This window comes from Pangasianodon hypophthalmus, chromosome 3, assembly GCF_027358585.1.
Source record: "Pangasianodon hypophthalmus isolate fPanHyp1 chromosome 3, fPanHyp1.pri, whole genome shotgun sequence".
NCBI lineage: Eukaryota > Metazoa > Chordata > Actinopteri > Siluriformes > Pangasiidae > Pangasianodon > Pangasianodon hypophthalmus.
This window is the reverse complement of record NC_069712.1, coordinates 27,248,881-27,261,143: the sequence shown is the minus strand read 5'-3', so window position 1 is coordinate 27,261,143 and position 12,263 is coordinate 27,248,881. Positions and strand designations below refer to the sequence as shown.

Sequence of the window (12,263 nt, the reverse complement as noted above, 5' to 3'; positions counted from 1 at the left end):
ACTGATTACATTTTGAAATTGATCCAAACAAAGTCAAGGTCACAGCAAGGTCAAATGACTGAAATTGTTTTTACTTCATGTTTGAAGAATATTTTAAGGATAATTCTGCTATACAAATTAGCAACAAAAGAAGGACCGGACTTGGATGTGGCGGTGGCATCCCCGTCGAAGCCATTGGTGTTGAGTTCGACTTGTTTTATTTTGTGGAGAGAAATCTTTCATCAGATCCGACTATACATACACACACTCCCCTCCGAAAGTATTGGAATGTGTTGGAAACTCCGAAGTGGAGACCAGGAGACTCGGGTCAATCTTCAGCAGGATTCTTTATTGAGAACATGCTGTTTAGTGCTGCAGTCATCAGGTCTAAACAAGGGATCTGTACATTGTAGATTTATATACATTTTAGGGGGCAGTCCTTAGAGGTGGAGACAAAAGCTCTCAGGTGACAACCTTAAACAAAGTATGCAAAGGAAGTACACAGTTAGTCTCTGGAGTACACCCCAGACTCTGGTGTTTCACCATCTCTAATCCAATCAGCTTAACTATACCACTCAGACACTTCATTATCATAGAGATAAAGAAAGGTCCATACCTCAGGTATTGATGATCATGAACAATGGCCACCAATTAAAAGAATGGGGCAGGGGCACCAAGAGCCATCACAGACAAAAGGTGATAGCCTCAGTTATTTTATTTTATTTGTTTAAGGTCAGATTAAGATATAGAATCAGTGATATGATTCTGTTCACCATTCAAACTAAAGTTAGAGTACAAATCACCAAAAAAAATACCTTCATGCATATTTATTCCTACTACCAAGGGCAAATACATTCCTATTTTAAAATCTGCTCCTTGCTGTCCCCTCCTCCTGTAGGTTGGCAAGTGATCATAGTTGTTTTGTGACACAGGCATTGCACATTTCCAAGTTGTAAGGGGAAGTTGACAGAGGTTTATAAAAAAGGATATTAGAATGAGGGAAGGTTTCTTCCACATGTCGTCTCAGGGGGTATTTCTTTGCCAATGTTGCTTCTGGCTTGCTCAGTAGGAATCTAAATATATAGCTCAATTTCTGTAAAGCTGCTATATGATAATGCCTATCGTTAAAGCTGCTACACAAAATGAATTGAATATAGACCATAGGCTTTTTACTATATATGGTTGACTATGGGTGCATAACTGTAAACCAGTGGAATATTAGGGAATATTTTGTGTTGGAAAATGAATGTAATTGAGATACTGAACACTGTAATCATAGATACAGACGGGCATACTGAACATCCTTTAAAAACACTCAGTACTGTTTGACTATATAGCATTCAACTGCAAAAGAGTAATTACTTATATTCCCACTATCTGGTGTCAACCAGAAGCCTGGTTCCTTACAAGGTTTCTTCCTCATGGTGTCTTTTCCTTTCCACTGTCACCTCTGGCTTGCTTATTAGATACCTAAATCTACATTGAGAGTTCTGTAAAGCTGTTCTGTGACAATGTCTATTGTTAATAGCATTATGTAAAAGAAATTGAATGAAATATTTGATCCGTGGCCAGAAAGAAGAACTACAGTAGAAAAAGATAAGATGATCCATGTGGTAAGTTGGTCAGTGATTTAAGTTCCATTCCACAATGAAGGATCAATAGCAGTGACTTTGTTTCTGTTCAGCTGCACTTCATGCAAAAGGAAGCATACTGCATATTCTGTTTTATATGCATAAACGTGTCATACACACACTCTCAGGCATTTTGTGTGACCATAATATTCCTAAATGATAATTGCTGTTCATGCTTAAGGAAATAAGGACAGTTTGGAAATGTTCTTGTGTCGTCTTCCCCCTCATTTCCTTCTTGCTTATGCGAAAGTTCACACTGGGCTTTTATGAGCTCTCTCTGAGGTTGTCAGGCATTCCACTTCCTACAGTGTGTACCCAAAGCTTCATCTTGCCACCACCCCCCTTTAAGGGCTATTCTGTGAGCTTTGATTTGTCTGCTTTTATCAGGGATGTGCTTCATTAAACAAGAATGCTACTGTTCTATTAAGGAGACACATAATTAGCCAAGACCTTTCTGTTCTAATAAGAACTCACCATTCATCTCTGTCACTCCCTCTTTGAACAAATAAAAGCTCTATGAATAATGAAACACTAAATACAGCACTGGAAATACAAGAGAAAAAGTCCACATAGCAGCTGTCATACTGGCTGATTCCAAGGAACTGGCAAAAATCTTTAATATAATTGAGGAAGAGAAGCATTATGGTGTGCAATTTGTTCACTTTATCTTCATGATATACAGTGGTTTGCAAACGTATTCACATTCTTGAACTTTTCCACATTTTATAGGGTGATAACCTGGATCTGAAATGAACTGAACTGGGATTATAGATCATGAATCTACACAAAATAACCCATAATTGTCAGGAAAGGTAAGCTGAGACAGATGCAGTTGCAGTTAACAGTGTTAATGAAGGCAACGCAGACAAATCCAAAATTCGAAAGGTCAAAAATCAGGCTTAGGTCAGGCAATCTACAAGCAGAGTTAACTAGGTAGAGGCAAAATGCAAGAATCAAGACGGAGGCAAAGTCAGAAAACCAGACCATCAAACACAGTCTTTTTATAAAGGGTGAGTGTGGGGAATTGGGAACAGGTGTGTGTGTGTGTGTGTGTGTGTGTGTGCTCAGAAGTCCGATGATTGGGAACAGGTGAACAGTGTTGTGTTCTGGGGAGTGTAGTCTGGGGCGGCCATGTTTGAAGGCCAGTGTGTTCTGGGAAATGGAGTTTGTGGACTGTGTGGACCTGACAATATTATTGAAGTGGGAAAACAGAAATAACAAAAAAAATCAAGTTCTTATTGCATAAGTATTCACCACTGTTGCTGTAAAACACACTGAAGTAAATAAAACCCCAAATTAAATTATCTCATGATACAAACAAACCTTGACTGATACTTTTCTTAACTGGCTTGAAACATGCTTGAAGTTATTTAGCCAGTAGTGTATACTTAAATATTTGATTGCATCTGCAACCAGAAAGAAGAACTACAGGAGAAGAAGATAGTACTAAAAAAACATACTTTGTTAGAAAAAAAAGTACTAAACCACATTTCTTTGTCAATGGTGTGGTACCCTCAAGGGTTGTATCATTGTGTATCTTTTACATGGCAATGTGAATGTAATGTAGCTTTACAAATGATTTAAGGTACATAATTGGACCCTAAGGTCCACTCTTGCCACCTGTACTTAGCTTTTAGAATAATACTTTAAAGATACATTATGTGCACTATTCCGGGTAAGATATACAATAAAGGTACAAGAGATGTAGTTGAGGGTACCACACCAGTAACAAGGAAAGGTACAGTTTGGTACCCTTTTACTGAGAGTATAAAATGATCCATGTGGTATGTTTTTCAGTGAATTATGTTTCATTGCTTAATTAGCTCCTTGGCTTTCATAATGCTGTTTGTTTAGGTGCACATTCTGTGGCCTTCCAGAAACAGGTGTATTTGGGAGACCTTAATTGCACACAGATGGACTCTGTTGAACTAATTATGTGATGTTTGATGAGTAATACTAATGATCACCAGAAATGACACTAACACTAGTTCAACAACTCCGCCATGCGCATGCCACCACCATACCACTGTACATTCCTGGGCAAAAAAGGCAAACTATTAAGCTTTTATTGGTCTTAACAAGACGCAATTGGTCAGAAAATTAGCAAGAATTAAACAAATGCACTCCTGAGACCTCCAGTGCCACCATTTGCTTGTTTACTTTTGCTGCAGTGAACTGATTGGGGAAAAGCTACAAACAGGGAAATTCACATCAAGGAAAATTAATGATTAAAAATGTTTGATGTAAAATTCAAACTAATACATGTCTAGGTGTACAAAAAAATATATTTTTCGTAAAAGATCGTGCTACACCCGATACAGCCCATCAAGGGCCTAACAACAAGCTCATAAATGGAACCAGGATTGATAGAGCAGGGAGAGATCTACAGTATTTCATTCTTGCTAATTTCCTGACCAGTGATTTGTTGATAAGACCATTAAAAGCTTTTAAAAGCTATTTGTTTTACTGGGGTATACTGATACACAGACCAGTACATTGCTGCTTAGTATTGCAGAGGTAAGCTGTTGACTTGTACTGTTACATGCTACATACAGTTTATAGCCTAGGGCACAACTGGCTGCATCATGGCTGCAAGGAAAGGTTTCAAACACTTAGAATTCTCTGCCATCCTCAATTCTCTGCCATCCTCAAGCACTCAGCAATGCAGCATGACTGTTCAAAGATGCACACATCCTCACAGACCTTTCAGTGACACCACCATGCTGGTTGAGATCTTCTTATAGCTTCTTACAGTTCAACTGGAATAAAGGATCACAAGCACCTGAATACCCTTAGAATTACAATTCTAACACTTATGGCACATTTGTATGAGACCAAATTAATAATGTTGACTCGTAGGCTAAAGCTGAATTTGACCAGCAAGCAGACGATTGCAAAGAACCGTGGAGGAAAATTGAGCACAGATGCTCAGGTCTTACTAATGATCTTATAAGGCTTACAGCAATAGGATGCTCAAACCATATGTTTAATTACCATAAGCCTGTCAAAGTCAGTTAGCTTTGGGTATAAATGAGTAATTAATGGGGTTGCAGCATTTGGCAGCTATTCTGTCCGGCATGGAATCTATTGAGTTTCAAATCTCCAAATCTGCAGATCTGTACTACAAATATCAGAGTAATTGGGTCCATTGTGTTCGCTGCTGGGAACTGATGGGCCTGAAGTTTGGCAGACAGGTAGACACAACTTCTCCCCACTTAAAAATTCACTTTCATAGCAAAGCCATCAGGACTCATTGAGAATGTGTGCTGCCATGCTATTTGAAAACTAAATAGTTTACACAGAACCTGTCAGCTTTACTTTTGTGGAACACGCAGTCGAGTCAGGAATCTGAGTCCAAAAACAAAAGCCAGTGTGCTTAATAGGCTGTTGGATCTGTCAGTTGTGACATTCGGTTATAAAATGATGTAATGACAATGGAAAGACATGCTACACACTGATGTAAAATGAGATCTGGCGTAAAATGAGATGAGTCTAAAACTTCACAAGGTGTGCTTATCTTTACAAAAAAAAAAACCTGTGCAAATATAAGCTGAATACATACTAGCAAAAGTAGAAAGCTAGTGAAAGTAGATCCTTTGTTTACAAATGCACAAAGAATTCTTTAAAAATATCACAAGGAGGAGTCATACTTCTGAATGGGATAGATGTTTTTGGGAATTAATTTAACAGCATATATACATATATATATATACTGTGTGTGAGAGAGAATATATATATTTCATTTATTTCATTTATATTTATTTCAAAGTACAGCACAAATAATTTACACATTACCATAAAATAATGCTTGAAAGTAAGGATTTATAAAATACATACATTTTTGTGCGGGGTGTCCTTCTATAAGTACTTTAGCTTTATGCAATAATGCAATCCTTCTCAAATTGGTTCTTAGGGCTTCAGTTAAATGGTCCACATTTTCCAAACACACAAACAAAGCTCTCAAGAGCACTCCATCCTTGCTACAGGTGTGTAAGGATCTGTGAGAGAGCAAACTGTCGACCATTTGGGGGCCCTAAGGACATATTTGGAGAGCAGTTCAGTAAAGTACTAAATAGTAGTGGTGTAGAAATAAAAGCAGAAGAAATCAGATGGTAGAAAAAGGTAGTAGAAAGCAAATGGTACAAAACCGTTTCCTCTGACCTTCTAATAAATGCACAGCAATATAACATCCTTTATAAAGTGACATGCATTTCTTGTTCACATAACAGAAAGATTACATTAAATCAATTTATTAAATTAATTTCCAAGTCTCAATGAAATTGAACTGTATTAGGATAATCTTATTTCATACTGAACTTTTTTTTTAAAGGCAGAACAGAAATGACACAATTCTGGAAGACCTTCTACTGTCATCTTTGGAGGTTTCACAATGTTAGAGGTCACCTTGTTACATTTCTTTCTTTCTAACTCATTCTGTGTGAACACTTAAATGTGTGTATCATTCATTTCCATTTTCACCCTTCATGGGCTTTACATAAGTGGGGACATGTTATAGAGATCCTCTTGGTGATGGAGTGCTGTGTTCCCTGGTCTGATTCACCACAGGTGTTGAGCTTGACATACACTTCTCAGGTACCTCAGAGGAATCCCTGGCGCGTTCCAAATCTCCTCTTTCATGAGCCTCATCCTTAGTGGACAACGTACTGTTGGCAAGCTGCAAAGCAAGGTCTGATGTTATTGATGAAACGTCAATAATCAGCAGCTGGGATGCAGACTCAACAATGCAGTTTTTGATTACTTAAGCAAACCTATCGACAGTGCGCTGTTAGTCAGTAAGTAATTACTAAAGCACCACTCTTGATTGATTGACTCTTAAAGGAATACAGATAAAAGTTTATTCAGGACAAACTATTCAGGCTCAATTAAAGTTGGTTTGAATGCAGGACCTGAAACTTTTTCAAAAAAGAAAAAGTGTCAATTTCAGCCGTCTGTGCTCAGCTGTCAAGAAAGCCTTGAATAATTTATGCAAATGATACCGTTTTATTTCTTGTGACAGTGACGCTCCATACTGAAAATTAGTGCAGTAAAGAACTTATACTGTATCAGGTCACCAAGTTCTCTATTAACAGCATGACACCATAATTATAAGTACTATTAAAATCCTATATAATATAGCTAACATTTATAGTTAGAAAGATATTCATAACTCCAAAGAATATGCAAGTACAAATAAGACTAGATATAATGGTTAGATACAAATGGGTCAGGAGAAGAGGAGGACAGAAATACGCCAATCAATGAACAGACAGCCTCACTTGAGCAAGGTACTAACTAAGGGAAGGCTTGTCAATCACACACACACACACACACACACACACACACATAAGACTAAGTTTATCTTAGTATCCTTGTGTGGACCTTCCACTGACATTAATAATAATGCAGCAATCATTAACCTCAGTAACCAAGGAAGCGCTTTAAAAAAAAAAAAAAAAAAAGCTTTCCTCCTGGGGACCAGCCACATGTCTCCACAAGATCGGATGGCAGGTACTCCTATCTTTAGGGACGTTTGGTCCCCACCAAGATATACAAACATGCCCCCACACACACACACACACACACACACACACACACACACACACACACACACACACACACCTTTGGTGGCCAACAATACATATGCTAAGCAGGATAGGTCAGCTGTGGTTCATCAGAATCCCAATTAATCACTTTCATTACAGTACAGGGAGTGAGATGAGGATACAAATAGGCCAATGAAATGAGTAATTAAATAGTGCAAATAAAATATAATTATATGAAAAATTACAATTAACCACTGTTGAAATGAACCACGATCAGTGTGCAGCTTTTAAGGAAGGTATGAATGAGGATAGTAGTGGTTCCTTTACGTTTTTAATTTATTTAAATTTCATTCATTTATCTTCAGTACCCTGTTTATCCAAGTCAAGGTTATGGTGGATTCATGCACATGTGCACACACACACACACACACACACACACACATTAACACCTAGGGGCAATTTAGAGTAGCCTATCCAGCTACCTGAATGATTTTGGGAGGTGGGAGGAAACTGGAGAACCCAGGGGAAATCCGCATGGATACAGGAACATTCCGCATAGACAATAACCCGAGCTCAGGATAGAACCACGGATCCCTCGAGGCGGTGACACCACCTGCTGCACCACCATGCCACTCTGATTGATTGATCGATTGATTGATTGTAAAAATAGATTTTAACTGCAATGTACTACTGTATAATGATCTATATCTGTAATCCATTTTTCTGCATTGTGTACAATCCAAAGAAGAAATGATCATTCAGACCATTCTGTCAATCAGGTCTTTATGGGTCAACATACTCAAGCTTTTCATTCACTCTAAGCCTACTGCTCAGATAGATCAATGACAGGACTGTTTAATCTGTGATGGACTGGTGTTCCAACCAGGGTTTCTTCATGCCTCATGCTCAGTGTTTGTTACTGAAGATAAATGAATAAATGAAAAGATTGTCTAATAATAACAACATGTGTGCCTATACACTGTTAACCCAAGAGTGCTCCAAAACTGTTATTAAAATCTCACTTTTCTTGGGCATATTAAGTACAGTCCAAAGCCTTAATAGCATGACAAGCCTTACTACCGTGTCATACCAGTGCTACTGGAAAGACACGATAAACTTTCACTTTACACTTTATCAGGTATGCAAGGTATGCGATGCTCCAGCAGAAATAGGCTTGTGCGTAAGCTTGGTGGGGTGCAAAAACACAGTGTTTGAATCACAGAGAATCCATGAACAACGAATAAGTCCTTAAATACAAAGATTTAGGCAACTGATGGAACACTTGCTTAATTTTTTACTTAATAAATTCACAATAGTGGTTACAATCTTGCAGGCTGATTGGCAGCTCTAAATTGTCCGTAGTGTGTGCATGGGTGTGTGAGTGTATGGGTTGGCACCCCGTCCATGGTGTTCCCTGCCTTGAGTCTCCCTGGGATAGGCTCCAGGCTCCCTGCATCCCTGTGTAGGTTATGTGGTAAAGGAAATGGAGGGATGGAAGGATTAAAATCATGCTGTGCCTAAACACACACATACACCATCCACTTAACGCTGCTCACTATATGTCTCTGTAAGTAGCACTATTACTTAATATAGTCAATTATTTAACCATTCTCTGTAACACTGAATCACTGAAAAAAAAACACATTTCGAAATCTATTTTTTCTTTCTACTGACACACTAATTCAGTAGACACGAAATGTTTAAAAATTATTTAATGGAGCCTAAGACTTTTGTACAGAATTGTATAATATATACTGTATAATTTTCATTACTGGTGAATATCTGATGCTTGACTATTCAAGAATTCATGTGCCTTTCAAGAACTAACCCCCCCCCCCCCCCCCCGCCCTACACACACACACACACACACACACACACACACACACAACAACAACAAAAAAATCACACATAATAACTTGCTCTGTATCTCCCAGTGGAATAAATTGAGGATCAAAGCACTCACAAAGTCTGGTTTGATACTCAGTCTTTATGCTCAGGGCAACAATCCAAATTAATACAGGAGAGTGATGAAAAATGTGAGGCAAGGCTTTGAGAGTAGATGCTTTTCCATTTATTTATGCATTTATCTACTTACATTGGCTAAGGCTTTTGGACAAGAGCAATACATCATGTCACAGGAACAGGTAACGGTAATTAGAGTTATGCATCTGCAATTATAACTATTAAGTTTGCTATGTGCCATGGAAACATGGACATTAACACTAATACATCTGGCATAGTTGGCATTTTCAAATCAAATGCATTAATGTGTTATTGGAACATCCACTGACAATTACAATTACCATAGTTCAACAAATTTTACAATTTTTTTTTCCCACCATAACTACTAGGTTTGACAAACCTGAATGTAAACAAATATTAATGCATTTGCTTTGGAAATGCCAAATATGCCAAATGTATTAATGTTAATTTAGTTTCCATGGCACATAGCAAATTTAATAGTTATAGTTATAATTGTTGATGATGTGGAGAAGTAAAACATTTCAATTAATAACAAATCTCTAATTCTCTGTGATAATTTACATTCTAATGGGAGCGGCATCAGATGCTGAAGGTGAAAGGTCATTTGTTATCGTAGCTTTTCTTCTTTTTCAAAAGACTATGGCACACTAATGGCACGGTCATAAAATTACCAAGGGAATGAATGAGAAAAGTCTGTAGAGTGGTGTCAACAACATGCTGTCAACAACATGCTGACAGAGTTTATGACTATCTGGCTCGAAATAAATGTATTTACAGTCATCTTTTCCTCACAGAAAACAATAATTCTGGCTCACTGCCTACAGTTTGTGTAAAATGCCTATAAAGATAAACACAGTGATTAAGATGTCAAAACACTTGGCATTTCCTGGTAGAGGCCAGCTCTTAAAGCTTACCACTTAGCAAGTGAAGGTACACACCTGCATTACTGTAGATTGAGCAAGTTTTCTGTAATACGTCTTCCGTGTCGTTTGAATCAACTCATGTTGAATCACCTTGGCCATGTGCTTATTCAGGATTGGGGATAATGTTGAAAAAGTCATTGATTTACACAAAAAAATTCATAATTGTGATTTTAAATACTGCCTCTGCTGGCTGATGGATGACTGATTTTCCCATTTAGTGGCATGACATATGATTGTACCAAATAAACACTGGGAGAGAAATAAAAGCTTTGTATAAAATGCTTGAAGGCATCATTATTCAGCATTTAACCAAAATCATGAGCAGAACTAGTGTGGTTTGGTACAGGGCCTGCGACCCAGGTGGGCCCGAGTGTTGACGCCAATGCGTGTCTAACTGCTCACTCCGAGCAATGGAAGCGTGAATAACGGGACTATCCAACAGTTAAATGACTCCATTTAACTACTCTGGCTCACTCCTTCTGTCTTTTAGAAGTACACAAGAAACACCACATAAATCAACTTCATGGTGTACTTTTCCGTTATAATTTTCCATTATATGCAATATGCATTATTGCAATTTTCCATTTTACTCATGCAATATTGCATTACTTTGTGCAAATGTTGTAGAATTTGAAAGATAATCCATGGTTTAGTGGGAGCTCTGGGAAACACTCATTAGATCCAGTAGCATACGCCTAATTTCATTCAAGTGATTTTGAAGTCAATAATTACCTGGTCCGATTATATTGCTTTGTTTTTGTTTTGATTGAAATTATTTGTTTCAGTCCACCGGTCTACTTGGCATAAGTATCAGAATGCCATTCGATTAGGTAGTATTTGCTCAACAGTACGAAGGTAGTACTTGCTCAACTGCATATTTTCAAACTGCTGCTCATGCTACATCATAGTGCAGTGTAACACACTCGGAGGAAAGCTCTATCTACCGTCTTCCACATACATAAACTCACAGATGCCCACAATTGAATAGTGTCACTGTGATTGACAGGGGAGAGAATATGGCATCCCTCCCACTGAGAGAGCTCGTCAATTCATTCATTCATTCATTCATTCATTTTCTGAAAGGAAAGCCCACTGAATGGCCATCAAATGATTGACTGACCTAACCTATGCTGTTATTTGGTCTTGGCTGCTGTGCCAGTATTTGAATATAGTGCTATGTTTTTTGAAAGCTTTGCAATAAGGCAGCAGAGGTATAATAGTGCACCAGGTGCAGATGCCACTATTTGTGTGTATGTGTGAATTATTTATTGCTTTGTAGCCATGCTTGTTTTCTGCTTTGCTATGATAGAGTTCGGTCATGTTAAGCAGGTATAGACAGTATTACTGGCCATAACAGGGCAACCAGGTTACTGCCTGGTTATGAAATATTAAAGATCTTTGAGTATGCACATGCAAATCTTTCCATGTATGCACATGCTTTCCATATTTGGAAAGGAAATGCAAGTAGGGCCCAAATGGAATACTTTCACAGGAGTGTTGTGACCAACTGGCAAACACCCTGCAGAAGCCTGGAGTTTAAAAAAATGCACTAAGAGGAAAGCAATTTTTTCTCCAAATATTTACTTAGAATAGTCAAATATCACACCAATAAGACAGATAAATAGCTTCTATAAGAGCAATAAACAGCTTTCTTAAATCAACATCCTTTAGGAGATGCAGCAGTTGAAGCAACAGGGATCCCAGACCTTAATAGCTTTTGAAAATACTAGTAAATAATTACGGTTAAATTGTTTTTTTTGTTTTTTTTTGCCTTTTTGGCACTTTGTTTAGGGACATGTTAGTCAGCCACAGCATTCTATCCTGCTCCTCTCTAATACAAGATAATTTCCCTGGGGGTGCCATTACAACACAAAGCTCTTATTACTGAGCAAGATGCTGGCCTAAAACAGTCCTAGTATTCTAATAACCTAGTCAACACTGCTTATGGCAGAGTCTTATTATAAAATAATAAATTACTTCAGCATTTTTCTTATTTTTTTGTCAGTTCATAACGTATATTTTCGCCTTACCCAAAATTCCCATTGGAAAGAACCTGACCAATTTCAACAGTCTCAGTGAAGCAAGAACAAAGGTTTTGATGTGCAGATATACACCAGGAGGGAGACAATTCTGATACAACAGACTTAAAAGCAAACTACCACATCAGAATGCCAGCTCAAATAGGGACTAGATATAAGACAGCA

The 12,263-nt window shown here is 37.9% G+C and overlaps 1 protein-coding gene across 6 annotated transcripts in view; it reads right to left on the bottom strand.

Moving 5' to 3' along the window:
- Positions 1-5,359: 5,359 nt before the first annotated feature.
- The window catches only part of mlip (muscular LMNA-interacting protein), a 35,121-nt gene continuing 28,217 nt past the window's right edge, over positions 5,360-12,263 (bottom strand). For 4 of the 6 annotated variants that reach the window (XM_026939159.3, XM_053232494.1, XM_053232495.1 and 1 more), the window contains one exon: positions 5,360-6,285. In XM_026939159.3, the coding sequence (XP_026794960.3) occupies positions 6,121-6,285 (165 nt within the window). In that variant the 3' untranslated portion in view covers positions 5,360-6,120. Of the gene's footprint in view, positions 6,286-10,074; positions 10,163-12,263 lie in introns of all 6 variants that reach the window. The other 2 variants (XR_008301414.1, XR_008301413.1) reach the window with 2 other exon arrangements.